This window comes from Parus major, chromosome 3 (genome assembly GCF_001522545.3).
Source record: "Parus major isolate Abel chromosome 3, Parus_major1.1, whole genome shotgun sequence".
Classification (NCBI taxonomy): Eukaryota; Metazoa; Chordata; class Aves; order Passeriformes; family Paridae; genus Parus; species Parus major.
The window spans coordinates 53,355,657-53,379,277 of NC_031770.1; the positions used below are offsets into that span (position 1 = coordinate 53,355,657).

The 23,621-nt window shown below is 39.2% G+C and overlaps 1 protein-coding gene across 4 annotated transcripts in view; it reads right to left on the reverse strand.

The window, feature by feature from the left end:
• The window catches only part of ARID1B (AT-rich interaction domain 1B), a 293,784-nt gene that overhangs the window by 204,071 nt on the left and 66,092 nt on the right, over positions 1-23,621 (reverse strand). For all 4 annotated transcript variants that reach the window (XM_033512733.1, XM_015621230.2, XM_015621231.3 and 1 more), the window contains exon 3: positions 22,431-22,541. In XM_033512733.1, the coding sequence (XP_033368624.1) occupies positions 22,431-22,541 (111 nt within the window). The remainder of the gene's footprint in view (positions 1-22,430; positions 22,542-23,621) is intronic.

The following is a 23,621-nucleotide window of genomic DNA, read 5'->3' on the forward strand; positions in this document are numbered from 1 at the left end:
TTCAGGGATATTTAACTTTACATATGAAAGCTATACTTTATACATGGTATACATGCAGGCGCATTATTTATTTACAAATCCCAGGCACAGAAATCATGAGTCCGAAATTTTCCTTACAATGAGTTTCATAATTAGCCCTTCCACAGTCAAGGCACACACAGAGATCAGGGATTATTCATTAGAGGAAGGAATTAGCAGGATTTTAGGCTTCAATGGCCTGTACAGACTATTAGCTTGCATTTGGCTATTAGGCGGGTAAGCAGAGTGGTCTCTAAAGCGTCAGCAACAGATAACAATAAATTCTCAAAATGAGACTTAACACCTGCTTTCCTAATCTTGAAAGGCGGGGGAAAACAAGAGAATTGGGTGGTGACACAGCATCCTTCCAGCCGCACAGACTGCCAGTGTCAGGCCGGCAGCACCCCGACAACTTCCAGCCATGGAAGGCAGAGGTCCCGGGATGAGTGAATAAACCAGGCAGCTGAGACCATGGCAACACCAGGCCCCAGCATCAAAAAACGCCCTCCAGATCTGCATGACAGCATGCAGGCTCCGACTGCTTCCCTCTGATAGAGGAGGTTTTGAAAATGAAACAAAAGGATGGTACATGGAGCTGGCTTATTTGAGGACTATCAGCTGGTCTACTTCCATCCCTTCCAAGGTCTGGATCAGAGATGAGAGGAACACGGGGATTGTGAATGGCTGATGGATACACAAGCGCAGGTGTGTCCTGTCTATGCATTTTATTTATTCTGAATGCCACCAGCACCCCCCACATCCTGGTAACACAAACCACCAGCCTGGCAACACCAGCCTATCCTTTCCTTTTAACACACTAATTTATTCCTTCAAAACAGACAGGAAAAATGAAAAGCATCTAAAGATGTTCTCTTCCTTTTTGTCTTTTATTAAAGCTAATGCCCTGAGAGATGAAAGACAGAATAATGCCTTCACCAAAAATACAGTGCAAGACCCTCAGGACCATTTTGTTCAGCTACAGCTGGCAAGTAAACACTAGAAAAACCAAGGACTTTTGATTTTAACTTTTCTCCCCACTCCTTTGCATTTCCAAGGCACACAGAAATAACTGCATTAAACAGAGCTCCTAGGAACGGAAGTGCTGACAGATAAGCAGCATGAACCCAATCAGTGAAACGTCTCACAGCTTAGTACAACATTTCATCCTCACCTGGATCAGCAAGAGTATTTCAACTGGAATAAAAAGCACCATCAAGAGTGCAACCCTAATTCACCACTACTGCAATTTTCTATCAGTGTAAGATCAATGATTTCAAAGTAATTACACAGATGTAAAACAAGGATAACTGTGATAAATCAGTCCCAGCACAAATTCAGAGGAACTCTTCCATGCACATGTACAAATAAAAATATTAAGACAAACCATTACAGGAAGACACATCCAATTACATGTAATTATAAATGCACATTCTACTAGATCCTAGCGTCCAATGATGAAATAGAGCTATATTTTGTTCCCAGACTGCTTAAACACCATTATTATACCATACACCTGTTTAGGAAAAAAAAGAGTACAGATTTTTGCAATTTAACAAAGATGAGGATGAAGTAAACAAAATAATACAGTAAATAAAGAAGCAGAAGTTCAACAGATCCAACCTGTCCATGTTAATTTGTTAAAGCAGTAAGTTGATTTCCTACCTCACAAGAAGGGATTCAGAGGAAGCAGGAAAATGAAGGCTTTTCTGAATACTGATCAAACAACAACTTACACCATAATAAAAAAGGTCCATGCAAAAAAAATAGTTTGTTAAAATTCTGGAAATTGTGAAAATGAGAGAGAAAATTTCAGGGAACATGTGAGATAACAAGAAATATAAAAAACTGGTTGTTTTGTTATTCCAGTTAGTAAGACAACAAAATGTCTTCTTTTCTGTCTTTGCTTTTAAAAACAAACTTGAGATTTTTTTTTCATTTGCATTGTTTTTAGACCTAAGGCGTCATCCAGAGCATTATTAATACAGATGAACATTGAGTTTTCCTTTCCTCTCTTCTGGGTTTTTACTTGAAAACTGTGAAGAAAGTGGCTGTTGGTAAGAACAAGGGGCTTACTGCACAATTTTGAGAGGAGCAGACACCTGCACTGTGCAGATCTCTCCACTCCTTGTCAGTGCAGTTCAATCCATGACCCAAAACTCCTCTGCTAATTTCAACCTTGGACCTTACTTGAGCAATGAGTAATAATTTTCTGATGGTTTTTTTGACAGGGACAAAAGGATTCCAGGAGATAGCAAGAAGCTCACTTCCACTTGAGAACTGATCAGACTATTTGAACTCAGCTCTTTAAAAGGTAACATTTTCTCATTATAGAAAAATCTCTGAACATCCCTTTTCAGATCACAACGAAATCATTAGGGCCTGCCACAAAGCCTATTAAAGTCAATGGAAGTCATTCAAAGGACTTCAAAGGACTTTGGATCCAGACCTTATGTAAAACATCCAGATGCAGCCCAGCAGCACCTTGCATTGAAGGGAAGGCATGCCTGCCCGAGCCAGCGGTGCGGCTCCGCAGGACCTTGGTGCAGGCGGGAGAGCTCCGTGCTGAGCGCCTCACACCCAGCTGCACCCTGTTGGAGGGCTCTCTGTCGGCCTGGCCCATGGACCCAGTACCCATGAGCAGCTGGCATGCATTAGGCAGGCTCCTGGGGCACATTTTTCAGTTTTCTTTCATCCAAAAGGAATCCAGCTCACTCCTTGCCTGCTGTAACGTGAATCAAATGGTAACAGGGCTCAACCCAGACTCGCTTCAAAAGCCTTTGCCCAATATGAACCAAAATGATCCTCCAGCCCCACTCCAGCATGGGACAGCTTGAACAGCCACTGAAGGAGCAAGGCCAAGTTTCTGTAAATAAGGTCCCTAATATTCTTTAAAATAAAGTCCCTAAGAGGAATTGAAGAGGTCTCCAGGAAACTCTGGCCTTCAGGGGCTGCAGCACAGCAAGTGCCCTCAGGAAAAGCAGAGTATAGAGCCAGAACTAAAAAGACAGCTTTTGTTCAGTGCTGACTTCTCAATACCCATCATCTGTACTCATGATGGATCCAGTGCTTTCATATATAATTAAAAATAATGAAATACTACTGTCAAAAAAATTCTAAATCTAGGACTAAATGTAAGCGAGATTTCTTTCTATGAGAAGCCAAGTTCAACTTTTTTCCACAGAAACTTCCACAGTCTGGAAACTGAAGATCAACTGCAACACTATGCTGCTTCAGGCCTGCACACAATTTTCTATATTTTTTTTAATGGTTGACTTATAAACAATGTAAGTTCTCAACAACTCTTACTGTGAAGTATCTTAGTGTAATTTAGATCATTGTTCATTGTTAAAACTCACATTTAAGAATAAAAAAATGAAATAAAACAAAATAAAAAATACTTCCCCCCCCAACACTTCAGCAAGAATATAAACGAAATATTTCAGTGACGTCTTTCTCCAAACTGGCTCCAAACCAGTTTTGTTTTTCCAAAAAGCAGAATTTTGAAATTCCATCTGAGTTATTCTCAGTACACAAATAGGCAAACACCTGAAAATTTTAACTTACTTTATCCAAACTTATTTTTAGACAGCATATAAAAGAATCTCAAAAAGTCTTCTCTGCTATAAGAAATTGTACATATTCCACTGATCAGCCCTTCCCCAAGCTGAAACCACGCTTCATGAAATTTACCAAAAGGAAATTTGTGATGAACGAGAGTGTTTACTGATGTTCAACACTGGTTTAAGTAAATTAACCCTAGAGTAATAACTATTAATTATTTTCATAAAATATATTATTATGTTCTGTACTCTGAGCAATCACATTCTAATTTGGGATACAGCTCCTCTTCTGAGGTATAAAAGCAAACCTAACATAAAAACAGACATATTAGTGTTGTCTTTTCATTTGATAAGTGAATGAAATTAAAAAACAATTTCATTATGGCAATGCTACAGGAAACAAACACACCAAAAAACCACTAGAGCAAAACCGAAGAAGACACTTAACCTAGTTCTGAAAGGACATATCAAACGAAAAATGACAGTATTATATCACAATTATTAGCTTTAGAAACAAAGCTTTTAGGAGTAATTTCAGTTTTTAGTCCATTACCCTAAATGATGGCATATGTAAGAAGAGCACATGCAGAAATGTAGTTTGAGAAAGATTAAGAGATTATTTTAGAAGCAAATCACTCCATAAATAAAGCATAAAGGGAACACAGCATCATTCAGGAATGGACATCTGTCACCCAAGCAGATACCACATCACACATTCGCAGCTTAATTCTGCAAAATGGAAAAACAAGACTTGAAAAAACCACATAGTCTTACATGCATTACATTTATTTTTACATTTCTAGTTACCATAAATATCATCAAGAAGTATAAACATTACACAGAGAGGAAATTGTAAGAAACAAAATGAACAAAGAACAGAAGAAAAGAAAAAGTCACACGGAGTCAGAAAAATCCAGCCCTATCCTGAGTAGGTCTAGTGCTGTTTTTCTTCTAGTGGGGGAGGGAATGAAGAGGGAAGAAAAGTCACATTCAATGTCATTTTGACAGCGACCTCTTATTCAAAAACTATTATTTTTCCATCTTGAATAAGAGAGAACCAAGTGCTCTTCATAATCACATAAATGACCTACCACTCTCTAAGTGCTCTCTCTTAGATCAACAAAGAGCTATCGGAAGCAGAAAGTATTGCACACTACTCCCCTGTCGTCTCAATCCAAGTCGTCCGCACAGCTCAACCTACCGTAAGAGAAACCTTGAAAGGCCAAAAGCTTTAGGAAATAGACTTATCAGACTACCTCTCCTCCTTGAAGCAATTCTTTTAGAGCTTTGCAGTGTTAAAATTATAAAGACACAGAGAAAAATAAAAGTTACGAGCAAGAGAGGAGAAGCATGATGGGAGTTAACTTTTATTTTTCTACGAGAAACAACTCAATAGCTTTAAAATGGCGTTTTAAAAGGGTGGGAGGAAAGATTTCAGTTGTCCTTAGAGGCAGAGCATTCCCTAATGCTGCATTTTCAGTCAACTTGTGCAATTAACTAACTTAAAGGTTCTTATTGCAAGGCATGCCACACCAAAATGTAAACTGACCGACTCACACTTCTTCCTCTGGGGGAAACAGAAGAGCCTGTCCCCATAAGGTCCATGGCAAGGCTAAGGATCTTTATTCCAAAAGAAGAGCTATTCCAGGGGTCAGAGGTGTTTGTGTTAGTTGTGTTTTGTTTTGTTTTCAGGGATGAAGGGATAAATCCCATTCATTTATTTGTCTGCAGTTTTTTCCCTATAACTGAACCAGGAAAGTACCCAAAGGAAAAAAAACCAATAACAAAACTGTGTCATATGAAAGAAAAAAGTGGGAAAAATCGCCAAGCATTTCTTTCAGACTACAGTAATGCCAAACACACAAACATCTCCCAGAAACACTTTGCTGCTATTTTGAAATCCAACTGCAAATTACATAAGTTTAATTAAAAAAGAAGGATCTGGTACACTGAATGACTTAGCAAGCCAGACCTCAGGTAACTCACAGGATGGAAGTAAGGGGGTAGCCCACAATCCAGATATCCTGCCTTTTTTAGTGCAACTGTCCCAAAACATACCACAAACTCCTGTTTCACTTGTGAGGAATGTGATGATCCTACGGCAGGGTACTTTTCCCCCTTGATTCCCCAAAAGCTGAAGTCAGGAATGATGAAAGCTTACCTTTACCAGTCAGGTCAGCCTGAAATTCTGACTGTGCAAGAATTTCCAGTCATCCATCCAAACCACCTGAAAAGGTGCAAACCAAACTACTTCTAGTAGATTTGCTGGAAATTCAAATCCTCTCAAAGACAATGGGTGAACCACTTCTGACAAATGGCATTTGCTGAAATGCTCTGTGTTCGCAGGCTTCAATAAACTGGGCAATAACTAAGAGCTGGGGAACAAGGACCATGGCAAGCAGTGGGATGACTCAGAACTCCTTCAAAAACTAAATCCATATATTCACCTCCACCACTACCATAAAGCATAAGGATTAAGTTTACATTATCAGTAGGAGGAACCAACAGGCCATAATGCTTTCTTCTGTTTCTACCAAGAGAGAGTATAATAAGGCACAAAGGAAAAGCAAACACAAGAACACCCTAAGAGAATCCTTGGATCTGACCTTCTCTCCATATTCTCCCTCTGTCATCTTTTTTTTCCCCCCCGCTTCCTGCACAGCTAGCTGTATTGCTGACTACAGAACACTTACTGAAGAATGCATAATTACATCTCTTTAACCCCTTGCTGTCTCAGTGTATATACAGTGCTTGAATCCAAGGTTTTTAATGTTCTCCTTCCCCCACCAAAAAGAATGAAGAGAATTTGCACAGGCTAGTAACTCCCCAAAAATACAAAAATACCACTGAAATGGTCCTATTGCCAAAGATTTCAACCCATACAAATTAGACTCTCACATTACTTCACCACTAGCTGCTCTCATGTATTCCTCTCACTACAATTTATCTCAGACTGCTCCAGTATACACACAGTAGTGTCAATGAAATGCAAGAACATCACCAACAAAAGAACATTTCAGGCCATTTCAGCTTCTGTTCACATACTTTTCTACATGAATCTTGCAGTGTGCAAGTGCAACAAGCTCCTTCACTTCCATCATATCAATCCCTATTCTGCAAGACCTTGAGAACCTACTCTTATGTCAGTGACAGTAACAACTTCCTGTGAATTCTGTTCTTCATCCAATGTCTAAAGAAATAAGCAACTCTTCAAATTACCAAGTTCTTTTGAGTTTTTATGGAATTGGTATGCTATCTCAGGCTATAGTGCTTGTGCTTTGCAAAATTCAAGAACTAGCATACTCTGAAACAATGCTTTCTCATGTAAACAGTGAATATGTTTGTAGGCCCTAGCTGCTGCTGGTAACAATGACATTTTTTCAAAAAGAACTTCAGAAGTACCAGCTGTTGTGTTTGAATGGACAGGAGACCTTAACCAATAAGAATATGAGACCATAGCGGCAAGTCAGATAAAAATGATGGAAAAGCAGAAATTCTGACCTAAAAAAGACTTAAACAAAAAACATTCCACAGGCCATAAGCTAATGAGAATTTGGTGGGGTTTTTTTCTCCAGTTTGTCTCTGCTTCCAGCTAGTCACAGGAATGGCTGAAGGCTTAGAGCTCTGAATAAAGATATTACTAACCTATGTAACACTGGTTTCTAAATGAATTTTTCTTCATTTATGTGTGGTTTGCAAATATCTTGTTTTCAGCAAAGCTTCTAGCTGTGCTGAAGGATGCAGTTATAGCTCAGCAGAAGGCTACAAATGCTAGAAAGGAGAGCCATATTTTCTGGTCGCTACAGGTAGAGCATACGCTGCTGTACAACAGTACAACAGCTTTGCTGACTGTCCAAGGGGCTCAAAACGGACACTGATAAAGAGAAACAGGGTAGCAACTGCGTAGAACAGACGCAAAATTACAAACAGTAATTTTGACAGTCAAAAATTACTCAACCTAATCCAAGCTCACTGAAATCAGTGAAGAAACCCACTGCAGTGAAGTCTGAACTGGGTTCTCTAAGAATAAGGAGAGGTAGAAAAGTAGAGTGAAATTTAAATTCATTTGGGAATACTGTAGCTGTTGTTCATTCACTAACTTGGAAAAAGTCACCTGTATGGAAGAGATGCTACTGGTGGTTTGAGCTTGGATTTTTCTTCTATGTGGTTGGTTTTTTTAAACAGGCTCTCTAGTCTTTTCTTCTCTCTCCAAATCAAAAACTGGTATCACCTACAAGAATCCAATATATTCTTTGACTCCCATGGGAAAAGAGTGAAAAAACATACAGAGCTTTCTCATCTGCTATATGTTCTTTTATGTCATGCATTATTGCAGTTAAAGCTGAACTGGTTTTAGTTAAAATTATCTTATGAAAATTGTCATAGTTTGATGAAGTCAACAGAGATATGACAATTACAGCAACAAAAGGCCTACACAAAAGATTTAAAAAAGAATTGAGAAACTGAAAATACCAGGAACTCCGGAAAAACCTGCAGAATGAATAATTTTAAGTTGTTCTGAATTCTGCAAATACAGCACTACGAAGAACATTGAGTACCAAAATAATTAAAGTTTATCCTCTTTATTGAAACAGTCCATGTTTGAGAATTCATGTGAGTTTTAATGTTTAATTAAGGGATTTAAACCTCGTTTTAAGTGAAAACTCAGTGCAACCTTAACTATGAACCAACGAGGTCACCTCCATAATATATTCATGTTGGGAGATCCAGGACCTGGCTTTTACATAAGTCAGTTACTACAAACACACAGTTCAAATATCAGTCACAAGCACGTGAAAAATCAATTTACAAGGAGATGAAAAAATAAATGTTCTAGGAGATAGGATATGCTAATGAAAATTAGTGTAGTGTGTTTGCTTTTTGTCCACATCCAGGTTTTGGTTTCACATCCAGTGACTGCTGAGACATGTTTATTTAGTGATTAAAAAAGAAAAAAGATTAAGCAGCAACTTTGAAAAGCCCTGTGTAGATAAAGATACGCCTGTTTTAGAAGTAATTAGTAATTTCTTATTCATGGAATGTAAACTGTTTTGTCTAATATTCCCAGAATTTGCAGATTTAAGGGGAATGCAACCCAAAGGATGAAATTCATACCCAGAAAGCCAGGAGATGAGAGTAAGCCTCTAGTCCAGCTGTTTAATATATGCAGCTGTACAATACTATATTCACACTTGGAGCACATTTACCCATCACTGCCTTTTTTCTATTTTTTAATTTTATTAAAAAATTTAAACAGAATTTAAAAAACACATAAAGGAAAAAAACTTTTTAAAATGTATGTTACTGCCACATTCATCATCACTGCAACTCCAGGCTGGCCTGCAACACAGCTTACAGCTGCTGTTGGCCAAGAGTAGATACGAGCCTCGTGCAGATCTCGGGTGGCCAGGGAGCTGGGAAGCCTGTCCATCTGTCATCTACCCTGGAACTCCCCGAGGCAGCAAATGTATGTCCCTCGAGTTTTAGATGCACCAAAGGTGTCTACAGGAGTCACATGGATGCTGAAGATGGATGCGGTGAGGAGAGCAGGAGCCCTGCACACACAAGCTCCCTGCTCGGATACCCAAGCACAGTCTGAAGTCAGCTCTGTAGGTGAAATAAATCTCAGTGTTTTGGTCCACTGTCCACAAGCTGCAAGTCCATCCCACAGGAGGTACCATTCACATCACCACTGCCACATGGCATCAGTAAAAAAAGGACAAAAAATGGGCAATATTTGCCTTATCCTGAGATGTCCTTGGAAGTTTTTAGGACAGAAGGATCTGTGATAGATACAGATGGACAAAGCAAGGTGCCAGTAAGTGCTCCTTAACAACAAATTCACAGTTGTTTTTTTTTTTAAAAAAAAAAAGGGAGGAAGGGAGCTGGGAGAAAGTATGAATTCCGTGTTTGCTTGTTACCCTCCAAGTTTGTAACACAGAGACCATTTGTGTCAGCAAGGATGACTGAATCCCTGTATCCACAGCATTTGACTGCACTCGGATATATGCCTCCTACTAGAGACTAAAATGAAAGCTATATTTTAGAGCACTGGAAAAGTGAAACAAAGCCTGCAGCTTGTGTTTCTAGCAATACTTCTACTTGTCTAGATGTATTTCACCAGCTCCATATTAACAAGAAAGGTGGTAGACGTAAATACTGTGTCCACAGGAGTCTTCTGGATTTTTTTTGTTTCCTTCAACCATGGGGTGCATCTCTTTTGAAGGCTGCCAACAAAAATGCTACATGTAAAGAATATGGGGTGAAAACACATTGGGCAGAAGAGAGAATGGGCGCACAATTAAAAGGCAACACCAAAATACTTCCTCAACCCAAACCCTCCACAATCGTATCAAGGCTCGTGTGTGCTGACTTCGGCATCTGCCTCAATTAAATTACAAGAACAGACCAATCTGCATTGCTTTTTAGAGTGCTTCTAAAAAGCGGAATTGGTGAAAAAAAATTTGAAAACAGAAATAGAAAGAAAGCTGTTTTGAACACATTAAATGGGAGTGACCAAATCCGCTGGAGGCTCGGCTCCAAGTTTTTGAAGACAACATCAAGGAGAGAAAGGGTTAAGTCCTGAAAAATAAAAGAGCAGCAGAGCAAATCTGACTACATGTTTGAAAGGGCCTATAAAATGTTACAAGCAAAACAGGAAAGCTTGTGTTAATAATGCATAAACCAAAAGGGGGGGGGGAGAAGCTACCCATTTAATGGAATAATGCTTTTATCCCCGCAGTTAAAACGAAATAAACCATGACTATTAATCTGGTACGGCCATGTAAAAGCGCAGTTTTTAAAGATTTTCGAAGAGGGGACAGCTCAGTGAGCGCTCCGGCGAGCGGGGCCTTCGCAGGGCCGCGCTCGGCGCTGCACACCAGGCTGGGCTCGGCGGAGGCCATTACCCGCCCGTCGCCATGGCGACGCTAACAGAGCGCCCGGCTTCAAAGACAAAGCTGTAATTTCAGACGCGCAGCAGCCAGAGGGAGCGGGGAGAGCTCCCTGCCACCTCACCAGCCATTACACAAACGCCCTGCTCCGTGCCGAGCCGGCCTGAACGCCGCCCGGCCCTGCCCGGCCGAAGGACACACGAGCCGAGCTTGCTACACCGACACGCTTGCGGATTTACCGCGTCATTCCAACCACCGCAACAACAAAAGTCTTTTTCGCTCTTTCATCCTAAGTGAAAAGAGTGGGGATACTTGTGAGATCATCGGTTCTGGGGAGAAAACCCTCAGCGGGAAGGGAAAAGCTCACTTAAGTTTTGCCACTGTGTGGATAATGGCAATAAAAAGTAATGGTAGTGCAGAAATAACAGACATTAACTCAGCTTATACACTGCTGTCTCATCAATGTGCTCTTACCAAACGTGACAAAAACGTCCACTTGGAAATCAATCTGTAAAGCTTGGCCTTGTAGCCTAGCAATAGTTCAGTGTGCTGCCTGGAAAGCCATGGATCCAAGCTCGGATGCACGTTTTAAAATCTGCTGTACTGAGTCTCCAGGAGGGAATGCAGCTTTTCTCAGAGGTGCCATGTTCCCCACTGCATCACAGCCATGTGCAGAAACCAAGGTAAAAGTAATGTACCCACTTTCTCAGTTTACTAAAGCTGGGTTACCTTGCAAACCCCTTGGAGAAGAGACCAAAGAGATGGAAAAAAAGCCAGATCCTTAACCCAAAACTTGGAAGTATGTTTTTTAATGTTAACACATACAGAGAGATGTGTAATAATCAAAATGGTATTACAAGCATAACTTGGTTACTGCCTAGTCTGAAGGAAATATAATCTGTTCTGCAAAAATAGGGACACTTTGCTTTCCTCTCATACAAAAGAACTGTGAGGTTTTGCACCCTTACCAGAGAGGGACCTTGCCACCTGACAGAGCCCATAAATGTCCAGAGACAGTTCTAACACAAAAGCCCCAAAACAGCAGCACAGAACACCCTGGCTGGCCAGCAAACACAGCACACCACCCATGCACACACTCCAGTCTAGGATGACATGCCAGCCCTTGAGCTGACTTGGAGAGAAGCAGCACATGCCACCACACCCTGTCCCTGATCCACATTCTCCCAGTCCAAGGCACAGCGGGGCCAGCACTTGCTGTTGGGTTTTGTCACTCTGTAAAGCATGGAGGTACCTATTGCTCACAAGCTGGAGCTGGATCCTGCACGTGAGCCTGGACCAATAACCCCAGACTGAACTTGGAGAAACATAAGCCACCTGATCTCTGCACTTGTTTAATCATGAATCTCTGAGTTCTGTGGAATACAAAATCCAGCTTTTGACAAACCTGAGCTGCCCATGCTTTTCAAAATAAGCACACAGAAAGTGAGAGTATGCGAAAAAATCAAATATACCTAGGCAAGTATACAGAATGTTTAAGATTGTGGGGAAAAGTAATAATTTTAAAAAGAAAGAATAAAGGAGGAGGTTGGATTTGGTTTTTTGTTTGTTTCTATCTTCTTTTAAATAAACATTTCTTTAAAAACCCTTTGCACCATAGCCGATCACATATTTTGTTTCCAAGTTTCATCTTTAATGGATGTGGATGGTGAAGAAAAAATGTGTCAGACTACGTCCATCTAAACTCTGAGTTTCACTGCCTGCACTAAGTGAAGATAGTCCTTAGTTGGCCTAGCTAGCTGACTAGTGCCCTCTGACCACATCTCCATGGAAATGGAGGTCAAAATTCACACAGAAGGGTAGGTCTGTTTTTCTAGCAAAAATAAGGTAAAGAATTTACAGGATACACTTCAGTCTGACCTATATTACTGTGAATATGGCATTAAAAAGCAAGCACTAGAAATCACTGATTCTAACCAGCAAAAATTACAGAGCTAAAGTGTAAGTATATGCAGGTACATTCATGGGTGCATTTCTCATCATTTCACAGGATTTGATATGTAACCTCTGGTTCTTTGCAGAGAAGAAAGACAACTCTGTAGATAGCCAAATGGGCCCTCTCACACTGAGCTGTGGTCTCAGTGCTGGAATAACCCTCTGACCAGAAGCAGCCCAAAGCTTCCAGAACCAAAAAAAAATCCCTGTATTTCATCATACCTCAGAATAGGAAAAAAATGCTGTTACTGTGATTTCCAGTGGGGAAAAATGTCTAAAAAGCCATATAAGAAGAATCAGCAGTCATTTAAAAACATTGATGTGTATATGTAATCTTTGTAAATCTTCTTTAAAGGTACAAGCAAAAAAAAAAAAAAAGAAAGTAAAGAAGACTGAGAGAAAATGGATTATGAGGGAATCCAAAAGAAGCTATGAGATTTTACTTAGTAAAAAACAAAGTCAACCCCCCACCCCTGAACAACAGCAATAAAATCCAGGTATTTTAAGATTTTACAGCCTGGTTTCAATAAATTCTGAAGAGCTGTGCTGAAAATTGCACTGAATTTTTACTTTTTTCCCCACTTTCATGATAATAGTAGGCATGATAATAATGATGCAACAAACAAGATGGAAAAAAATAGGTTTCTATGAAGCTTTCATTAGGCCATGCTATTATTAAAATCTTGACTTGAACTGTAAGTTAAAATAAAGGAAAGAAATAATCTGGAGATTTTCTTCCATCTCTACTCTCCCATGGAGTATCATACTAAAAACTGCTAAGGCTTTCAGTTTCAAGTCTAAACCTAAAAGATAACAGTTTGCATTAAGTTTTATCCCACGCCATAATGAATTAGCTCACTAGGGTCAATGTCTGTACTTTATCCACACACCACTTTATCTACCTATTTAATCTTATTTTGATTGTAACAATTGAGTATGAAAATCTCAGATCACTTCCACTTCCTTTATCTCCACACTTTTCAAAAGCTAGAAATGGCTATTGAATAATTTGCAGTTTAAGAAACAAAACTAGTAACATTTTAGATTTATTTCTTTACCTTTTGTGAAAAATGCATTGGGAAATTTCATCGGCTATGATACTGTAAATCTACGCCTTATTCTATGGCATGAAACAAGCTTTGTCCTCTACACTAAGTCCACTACTGTATATTCAGCAAACCTTACTAAAGCTTACTGATGCATAATGTATTACTACCTGCAAACATAAATACAAATGCTTATGTATGCTTATTTTTATATTGCTTCCCAAAATGATAATTTCAGTTGGAAGGTGGAAGATAAACCATTATGTGAATCTGCACCTTGAAGAGAAAAAAACAGAACAAATCCACCAAACCCAACACCATATTGATACAAATTCATGCAATTTAACTATAATGTAAAACAAATGATCCAGGATGGCGTATTTCCCTATCCTAATGCAATTATTCAAATGTGATTCAAAATTCAGGTCTTAAGTCTTATTTAACACAGTAAATCTCACAATAAGGTTAAGATGATTAAAAGGGTCATCTGCAATTGTATGAATGGAAGGAAAAAGATCAAAAGTCTAAAGACTGGGAACTGAAAGTAGCCCTTTCCTGGCATTATCAGCTTTTCTATCTTAATTTCAACACTCTGTGATGCTTCATCTCCAAAATTGCCAATTCAAACAGGATCATCTTTACAAAGTCTTGTGTTTGGAATTGAGTGGGAAATAGCACAGAATAATCTGCATGGTCTTAAAGAAAACTGATGCAGCAGGTCAAAATGTAAATGCCTTCCAAGCACAAATGCAGACGCCCCCTCTGCCTGTGTGTCTACATTTATGTATTTTTAAAGGTAAATTGATAACGAAACTTATCTGCATGAAACACACTTCAAAAGCACTTCTCACATACAGCACAATATAGCACAGATGCTGTAAAGTCACCACATTATCACCATCTTCAAGAAAAGATTCATAGTGAATCTGAGATGTATGGCTCCAGCAAAGAAAGGAAGGTTTTAGAGGTTTAAGTAGTACAAGACATTAGGTTTAAAGGAAACACATTTAAAAACCTGTTTCAAACCTCAAAAAACCCCAACAAGCAACCAACAACAAAAGAACACTACTGCAAGATGTGAATGGCCTCACAGTACAGGACTGAATTTATCATTATTCAAGCACACTATTATGAAACAAACAGTATGTTACAAACACTTCCCATTTGCACTGTGATGGCACCTAGAATCCCCAGCAATTATGGACACACTATAAACAATCAGACAAAGCACTGTGAAACCTGGCCTAATCTTACCACTATTGACCGTGACTGCACAAACATCTGCTCACACAGAAACAGCGGCTGACCAGGACCACTCCGGAGTCAGCTTCACATCAAAGACTGGTACCTTTTTTTAAAAAAAAAACATGAAAGCTGCGACAATAGCACCAGAAACCAACATGTTCCAAACAAACAGGAATGGAAGGAGGAAGAAAAAGAAAAGGCATCTATGGCTAGGCTTCTGATGTTGCTGGTCAGAGTGAGCTGCTGTGTTTAGCCAAGGTTATGAAGCTGAGGTCATACTTCACAACGGTTGGACAAGCAAAGGAGTTACTTGAAAAAAAAGTCTGATCTTACAGGAAGACTTGTGGTAAAAATAAAGAAAAAACATTTACAGTGTCTCAGGTACTTCCTGAAATAGTATTCAAGTGAGTAATACTCCTTTGTGTTACTTTCTGCGTTGTAATCCCAGTGTTCACACAGGCATGAACAAAGACATGCACCAGGGAATACATTAAGCTTTGGAATTTATAGTATGCTATCAACTCAAAATTTACAAACAACCAAGCAGATAAGATATGTGTGCTTTTATACACTATACATGTATGTACACACATTACGTAAAATGTTCAAACAGTAAAAATTGATCCCCAAATAAAAAAAATCCCTACCACTTTTAGATTCTCAAATGCAGAACATAAAGGCACAGACTTGGAAATTTAGGCAGATTAAAAGGACAGCCAGTGCAGTTACTGCCCCTGCAGCAAGTACATCTGAGACATGCATGCAGAGGCATCCATGCTACCATAGTTTATGGCCTTGCATACTGAAGTAATACTTTGGGAGCTTTCAGTTTACCCTTCATTTCAAGTGGCAAGATTTGGTGGTTCAGGAGCTACCACAAATGCAGTTCAGTCACCCTAGCTAGGAGGGCAGCAGCCTCTGTGGAAGGGATCAACATGAGACAGGGGGTGGTAAGGAAATAAAAATTAAAATGCTTCAACCACCCAAATTAAATCTGTTTCTTTAATTTCTGAATCAGCCAATACTATTCTAGTATTTGGAGGTATATGATGCAACTTCTCATGGCTTCAAAAAGCATTCCAGGAAAAAAAGCTACTAATACTTTACTATTCCACTTAGAACAACATTGGCCTATTTAACTACAAATTTTTGCAACCTTAACCACTACTGGGATCTATAATCCCTTAGCAGGTTTCCCACATAAATTTCATGAGGAGGTCAGACTAAGTATTTCTTTTTGTATTTGTAAATTTTCTTGGATCATAAATTAGCCATTTTGTTATTACAGGGATGTTGTACGCATTGTAAATGTAAAGTATTTTGAATCTGGAGAAGGTGATGAATAGTCAAGTATCTTTTTTACAATACTTAGTGAAATTACTTTTTATACTTCAATAACAACTCAAAACTCCTCTTTTAAATAAATATGATCAATCTGTCAGGCAAAACCAAGTAATTCTGTAAAGTACAAAACACAAATTAATAACAACAGGTCCTTCTCTTCACACTACAGATATTAAGAATACCTAATTCAAGCATCTGTAATTTTTGTTTCAGTGTTTCAGCTTAACCCTACATGGACAATGCATACCCAGGGCTGCTCTGCACTACTTTCATTGCATTTTTTCCCCAAAATGGGACTTCATGTACAAGTTGACTCTAGGACAATGAATCCCTTTGACCACCCTATGTGAAGTCCTGGTTTAACAGAAGTCAAATGTAGAATGTGGGCAAGAACGTGGGCACACAAAGTTCCCTCCCCTGATAACATCACCAATGTCAGTGGTGCTGCAGTGGCTCACACTGGTTTTGACCCATTATTCTGACTAACACAAATGTGAAGCCACATACAGAATCTGGATGCAGCAGCTACGGAACATAGTTTGCATCTCAGAAACACACAGAAATACATATAGTTGGTATCTCTGTACATATGTGTTGTGTGAAACTGGTTCTAGCTACAGGTTTATTACAAAGAATGTTAAGGGAAGAAAAAAAACAACCTAGCAACTGCACTTGATCCAGAATTAAAATAACTTGGAAAAAATAGCAGCTTCTTCCAACTCTGCACGTAATGGCTAAGAAAAACCTTTGAGATAGCTTAGTCACTTCTTTGCAACTTGAAGCTTTTTTCCTTTTATTCCAGGCTTAAACAAAGTTCAGTGGGGCATCAAACTGCCTCAGTTTTAAATTACAGTCTGTACTTTAAAATAGAATGCATGCACCACATGTTCCTGAAGCTAGAGGGTGGGAGTGTTATTCACTGAAAATTGAAGGCTTGTTGAGTCAATAATCTTCTTTCACAGAGTAACAATTTTCAGCTAAAATTTCTTGACCCAAACAAAGGAAAACAAAATCATTCAGTTATTTTACAATGTTGCAGAAAAGAGAAAGGAAAAGTGGAAAAGAGGCACACCAGTTTTATCCTACTTGATGTAAAAACAGTGGAGAATTTAATTCACAAGTATTACATGCTCGTCATTTCTTTCTTGTTCACGGTTTACCATACTCCCAAACAGATATTTTCACGCAGAGACATGAACAACTTTAGGACAGATTTGCTATCATGTACTACACACATCTATCAGCTGGCAACAGCATTTGACTCCCAAGAATTAAAAATAATCAATTTATAGGATTTTTTTTTCTCCTCTTTCTCAAATCACAACCAATACTCTGTATTTTTAAAATAGTACTTAAATTTAGATCAAACTTTTTATTTGCTTACTGCCAAAGAATTCGACAAAGACTACAAAAAAAGAGGGTTACTGCACTACATTCTCTTTAATACTGCTTTGTCCTTACAAGAATGGCTATAGTGGTAATTAATATTTACATGATGGTAGTGCCCACAGCCCTGATCATGATTAGAGCTTACTGGACTAAGCTGTGTATAAATGTCACCAGAGTCCCTCATCCCAGTTGTTTAATCTCTGAGAAAAGAAGAGTTACCTCCTGCTCTCAATCATAGTTGCTTAAGTAATGCTAGGAAGTGTTTTCCTGGTCTATTAAGAGTTCACCTAATAAAGGTATTTGTTCAGGGTGTACTGTTGCTTGTGATGACTTTCTCAACTACTTTTCTACTACTTCATATTCTAGAAGCGGGACAGAGAATCTGGATTCCCAAACCCTTCCATGTATTTTCCTCATAGCCTACACCTACTGAGATCCATCTGAAATTATGCTGTTCCATGAGACAAGTGTATCTAGTTTTGGATTTAGTTCACTACTAATTCCCAACACAGGTCCTCTGAAATCTAATTTCGTACCTGCCTTCTACAATGAAAAAGGCGTGTCAACCGGAGGAAAAACTGTCCAGCACTCTAAACATCTTTCAGAGGCTCATTAAAATGAGGTAGAACAGAACTGTGAAGTACTTAATACAAGCAGGAAGGGATTGCTGATGTGCTGTTTTCCATGGTACCAAGCATAATGAAACAAGACAACTGACATCTTAAAAAAGTTTATCTGTCCAAGCAACAGTATGTATTATTTTGAGCTCATACAACTTAGATGTGTAGAATCACAACCAACTTTGTCAGGTCACAGCACTGCAGAAGATTCAAGTGGCATTCTACCTCCACTCTGGGCTACTATTTTGTTTTGCATAGGAATTGCTCTGCCTCAATGAAAAGACCCAGTGAATAACTGATGTCACAGAATGAATCCATAAACTCTGAATTCTGAACGATCTAGCAGAGTAGTGTACCTCAATTCCAGGTACAATCTTCCCCTTTCAACACTGCATGACCTCCAGAAAGCACGAGATAAATCTAAGTTATGACACTAAAGTCACAAATTCCCTATTGTTTACATGGATACAGGTGAGGACCACCACAATCCCACCTTGTCCACAGCCTCCATCCATGCATACTCATGCCTCTGCACTTGCACTCAGGGGCTTGCATTAAACAGCTTAGGGATGGGAACTGGCAGAAAACTCGCCGTACAAAAAGAAGTGCACTGTCTTCTGTCTGTCTGTGGCTCTGTGACTGCTATAGGGCCTGACTGTGAACACTGGAATCTGCTGTGCCACTGTGTCTCAGCTGACAGGAGGACAGCAAGATCATACAGTAATTTAGGATATGGCTAAAATGAAAGTTGCCGTGGTCCCCACCGTCTGTCCCCTTTCCCATCACAGCTACTGATTCCCATCTCCTCTTCCAGGGTGCCACTGATGCCCATGCAGCTACTCAGTGATACAGTCAAACTAACCAAGAAGTAGATTATTTTTCATCTGGTTCAGTTCCCCAAGTCAAATCCACTGGTTAGTCCCAGGAGCAACAGTGGAGGAGACAGGATGGCACAGACAAAATGTTGTGGGGCACACAGCAGCACTGCAGCTGCCCTGGCTTACAACAGCTCAAGATGCCACAGAGCTTTTACCTGTAGGCTGCAACAAAAAAGCCTTAGCAGAACCTGTCTTTCAAAAGCTTGGCAACCTTGGGCCATTCGGCCTCATAGCTCAAACAAGCACACCTGGGACTGGGAAAAATAGGGCATTATTAAAACAAAGTAACAGCAAAACCAATAGCACCTATCAGAAATTACTTTAATACTCATGCCAATTAAAATAAATTAAATTAATTCATGTTTTCTGCTCCTCATTCTATCAACACAATCCAGTGTGAACATTTATAAATGCACTTATTAAAGACAAAAAAAAAAAAAAAGGATTAGTCTTCATACACACACACAGCCTACTGCTGACACAAGCTTCTTTCCCTGCAACGACAAATCTGCAGATACATCCTTTGGAAGCTTTTTCCTGTAAGTTTGCTCCAGCTTTCTCAGAATAGAAAAAATGTGTATGTTGCTATCATCCCTTAAATCTTGATAAATATGTCCTGTAGTAGTTGTTCTTTAGACAATTCCATTCAGGCCTCTCCCCCTTTATTCCTCCCTCCACTCTAACAGGGAACAGTTTCTGTTTATGACTTCCTTTACTTCACAGAGTACCTAACTCCCATGTTTTCTCAAAGGCTTGAGATTTCCTTCTAATTGTGACCCCTACAAAAGTGCTTGGAGCAGTATTCTGTTCAGCTTTTCATTTGGGCTCTCAGTGACTCCACATGGTCAGAGACCCACAGGTCAAACCCTCCAGATATCAGAGCAGTTAGGAGAAGGAAAGCAAGCATTGTATAGAATCTGACAGGCCATTAGAAGTAGCTAATAAAGCCATATTTTGTTTGTAGCCATTTGTTACCAACCCACATTACAAATTTGTCTGCTTTGAACTTTATGGGAACATTCATGCCAGGACTTTTATATACAATGTGTGAAGGAAACGGAACAACTATTGAGCTGTTTAGCTGTGCTTACTGTGACACAAACCTGCTGAAAAAACTCCCCCAAAAGGTGACACAAGCCAGCATTCAGTGCTGCAGAAAGTGACCAGCTCCTCTTCAAATCCATCAAAGGGAAATTCTTTTTTTAAAGCCACATCAGAGAAAACCATTCACCATTTAGTATTACATCTCTTTTGTTGTTTTTCGACACTTGTATAAGCCTGCTATATAGCTGCTGTGATTTTACACAATGCCCTTAAGAAATAAAAAGATAACGGGCAAATTGTATAAATACCAGAACACCATGAAACAAGACATAACTAAATTTTATTAAAAGCCTAACACCACTGCTATAATTTCAAGCTTCACTGTACAGAGACAACTTACTGACTACTACCCTGAAGAACCACATTACCCTAAAAACAAGCTTAAGAAGCCATATTGAGTATACCAAAATGAAGCTAACTAGGAATACTCAACAAGGAATAGTGATCAAGGGTTTTCATAAGCAGTCCAAAACAGAATACAGAGCTCTCCTGCTTCAGGGAAAAACCACCATGTTCAAACCATTACCCCAAATAGACTTGTATTAAAGCTTTTAATGTATGGATCATCAAAAAACCCTTGTTGCTACATACAAAGAACTGAAGTTGTTTTTAAATTTGAAAAACAAAGCAAACAAAAACTCCACAGTAACACCAAAATACGGAATTACAGTATCCTCCAATTCCCCTCCACATGAAAAAGTATTTTTTGAGTATATGAAATGCTCTCAGGTTATGCATCAAAGCTTTTCAGTAATTAGGTGTCTCAGTAACAGCATTTGGGACCAACTTAGAGTTTAAGCTCAGTGGCCAAAATGGTTAACATTCACTGTTAATACAACCAGCTTACTCATACCTAGAATAATTATGAGCTACTAAATATACCAAACACTCAGGGACACAGATAATACCCAATACTCTGCTTAAATATCTTGATGCTGTAGATAGGACATAGCATGGATTAAAAGTAGGACAATTGTTTAAGAAAAAACACAGGCAAAATTAGCAGAACATTAGTTGATAAATAACTTCACTTCTCTCTACCCTAATAAACACTGTTCATGAAAAACTGGGAGATTTTCCCAGTCCTTTTTAGTATCCCTGCTTTTTAAATTAGGTAGTTGTTGCCAAAACAGTTCAATGTCCACAGGAGCTACTACTTTAAAGGTAACTGCCAGCTTCCATTTTTGAGAACTGTTCAGACAAATTAGTCTGTTTAAAAAAGGGTTCATGAAAACCTGTCAAATTAATACTAGGTTCAAAGCAAATGAGTATCTTTTCTCATACCAGTTTCCATAGCTTTTCCAGAGACTTGCATGTCTCAAACACCATGTAAAGAATTTGTAGCACGTATTTGTAGCACACCTCTCCTAGGTGCCAAAGATGTAACTTTAAAATGCGATGAAGATGTTTATTGCCCTGTTTTTATGGATTTACAGTTGTGCCATGTGCCAGAGGTAATATATACAACATACTACCAAATTTCACAAATACATGTGGTGTCTTGATATAGTAAACTTTTCAGAGAGATCCCTCTGCCAACTGAAAATGAATGCATACCTAGTGAACTGTGGGAAATATCCTACATGTTTCTGATACATTATTCCAAGCCAGAGGTCACATAAAGTTTTCATCATTTAAGCTGAATATACTCTAGCTGGTTTAAATTCATGCTGGTTTCTACCAACAAACAGGAAAATCCCCAAACCACAAGAAGCACACAGAAACAAGGCTAAGTACTTTGTCCATTATAAGACCTTCAAAAATGCAAGTAGCTGCAATGCCTTCACAATGTATATTCATTTGTGCTGTTTCCCCCACAGCAGAATGCGTAGAGCTCAGAAAAGCTAATAAATATTAGTCCAAAATAACCTCCTAACCAAAAATCAACCTAACCTAAGTATTGCTGTAATTCATGCTTCCACAGTTGTGTACAATAGGTAGTAGCAGAATTAACATGTCAAACTCATTACTGATGATCAGGGTTGGGAACAGACAACTCTTGGTAACAGTATTCTAAACCAGAATCTACTGAAAACATTTGAAAAAGGACACAGAAAAAAAGTTTCTTCCTCACCAGATTGGTTTCTGCAAGTATGGAATTTCTGAAGTTTAAAAAATCAATTTCCTCTATGCAAATATACATGTGCAGAAGCACAGAACATGCATGTGCGTAAATAGTGCCGTTCTGAACCAGAACAAGCTTAAGCCAAGTCCACTCATATACAAGCTATATGTTCCCATATTTTAAAAAACAATTTTTCATCAACCTTATTTAGTATTTCTTCTTTTACTACTTCTCATCTGCTCATCCCAGATGCAGTGAAGCAGTATGTAAAGTGCTTTCAATTTTTAAATACTGAAGCAAACATTATTTTCTTACTGGTAAGCTTGATGGTCTTTCTTGCTGGATTAGATTCAAGTCTTCATGGTTAGGCTTTCCTGGGGCCATAGGGGGTTGAGATCTGGTTCCATAGCCTTCCTGAGACATGTCCTGCAACAAGAGTTGTAAAAGAATTATTAACCTGACTCAGTAATTATAATTAAATATGCATCACAGAAGGGTGAAAAAAACAACAGCTGAGTGCTGACGGCTTTTTGATCTGAAGTTTTTTCTAGTTAAACCTTTCTGATACAAGTATCAAGCCCACTATGACATGTGCTGTTTGTAAAGTAAACCAGGGAGCTGAGATGCATGCCAACAACCAGCAGGGAATCATACCACTGGAACATGGGAAAACACACAAAACCAAAGCTCTAAAATAAACAGCCCCATTTTACTGTAAAAGAGTAAGTCGTGAGCGCAAACATTCATCGTACTCTAAGACGTATTCTCTAGTGTTTTGATAAAATACTGAGCCAGGTGGAAGACTGGACTTGAAAATAGGATTGCAATCACGCTGTGTAATCAGACTCCTGTAACAACCCTGGATTTACCATCAGTACTACTGGCGCAATTTTCAAACCCTGGCCATGAGGTCATAGCACACAGCACAGTCGCTGCATCTGCTGCAGCCACAATCTGTCTGAAGGGTTAGAGGGCACGTGTATTTGATCAAGAGTAGCTTCAAAGCCTGTACCAGTAACCTGGGGATTTTCCTCCCTACACAAGCCCAAGCAGTCCTAGTTAATGGCCCAACACAACACCCACCATGCACGGGTGGGGGGAGCAATGAAACAACCTCCTGTCCTGCACCCCATCCCCCACCCCGCAGCACAAGCTCATTTCCCACGCAGAGATACTTGCCCATTGCAAAGCCTTAAATTCAGGCTTCATTTTAGCTTCTATAGCAGCTTCTACACCAGCTTCTTTAGGGAAAACAACAGAAAGCTCAATACTAACTTCAGCACGTATAACTGGCAGGGAAAGTTGAAGAACCAGTTCCTGCTAGAAAAGATATCTCACTTTTTTCTTTGTTTTTAAATTATTTAACTCTCCTCTCCCATTCCCTAGTCTACCACCAGTTCAGTTTCCTTCAGCCATCCTCAGGCCTTCGATTTTGTAGTGTATCTGAAGCAGGCAGGAGCTGCAAGGCACAGAAGGATAGGGCAAGCTGCCCTCTGCCCCACCCCA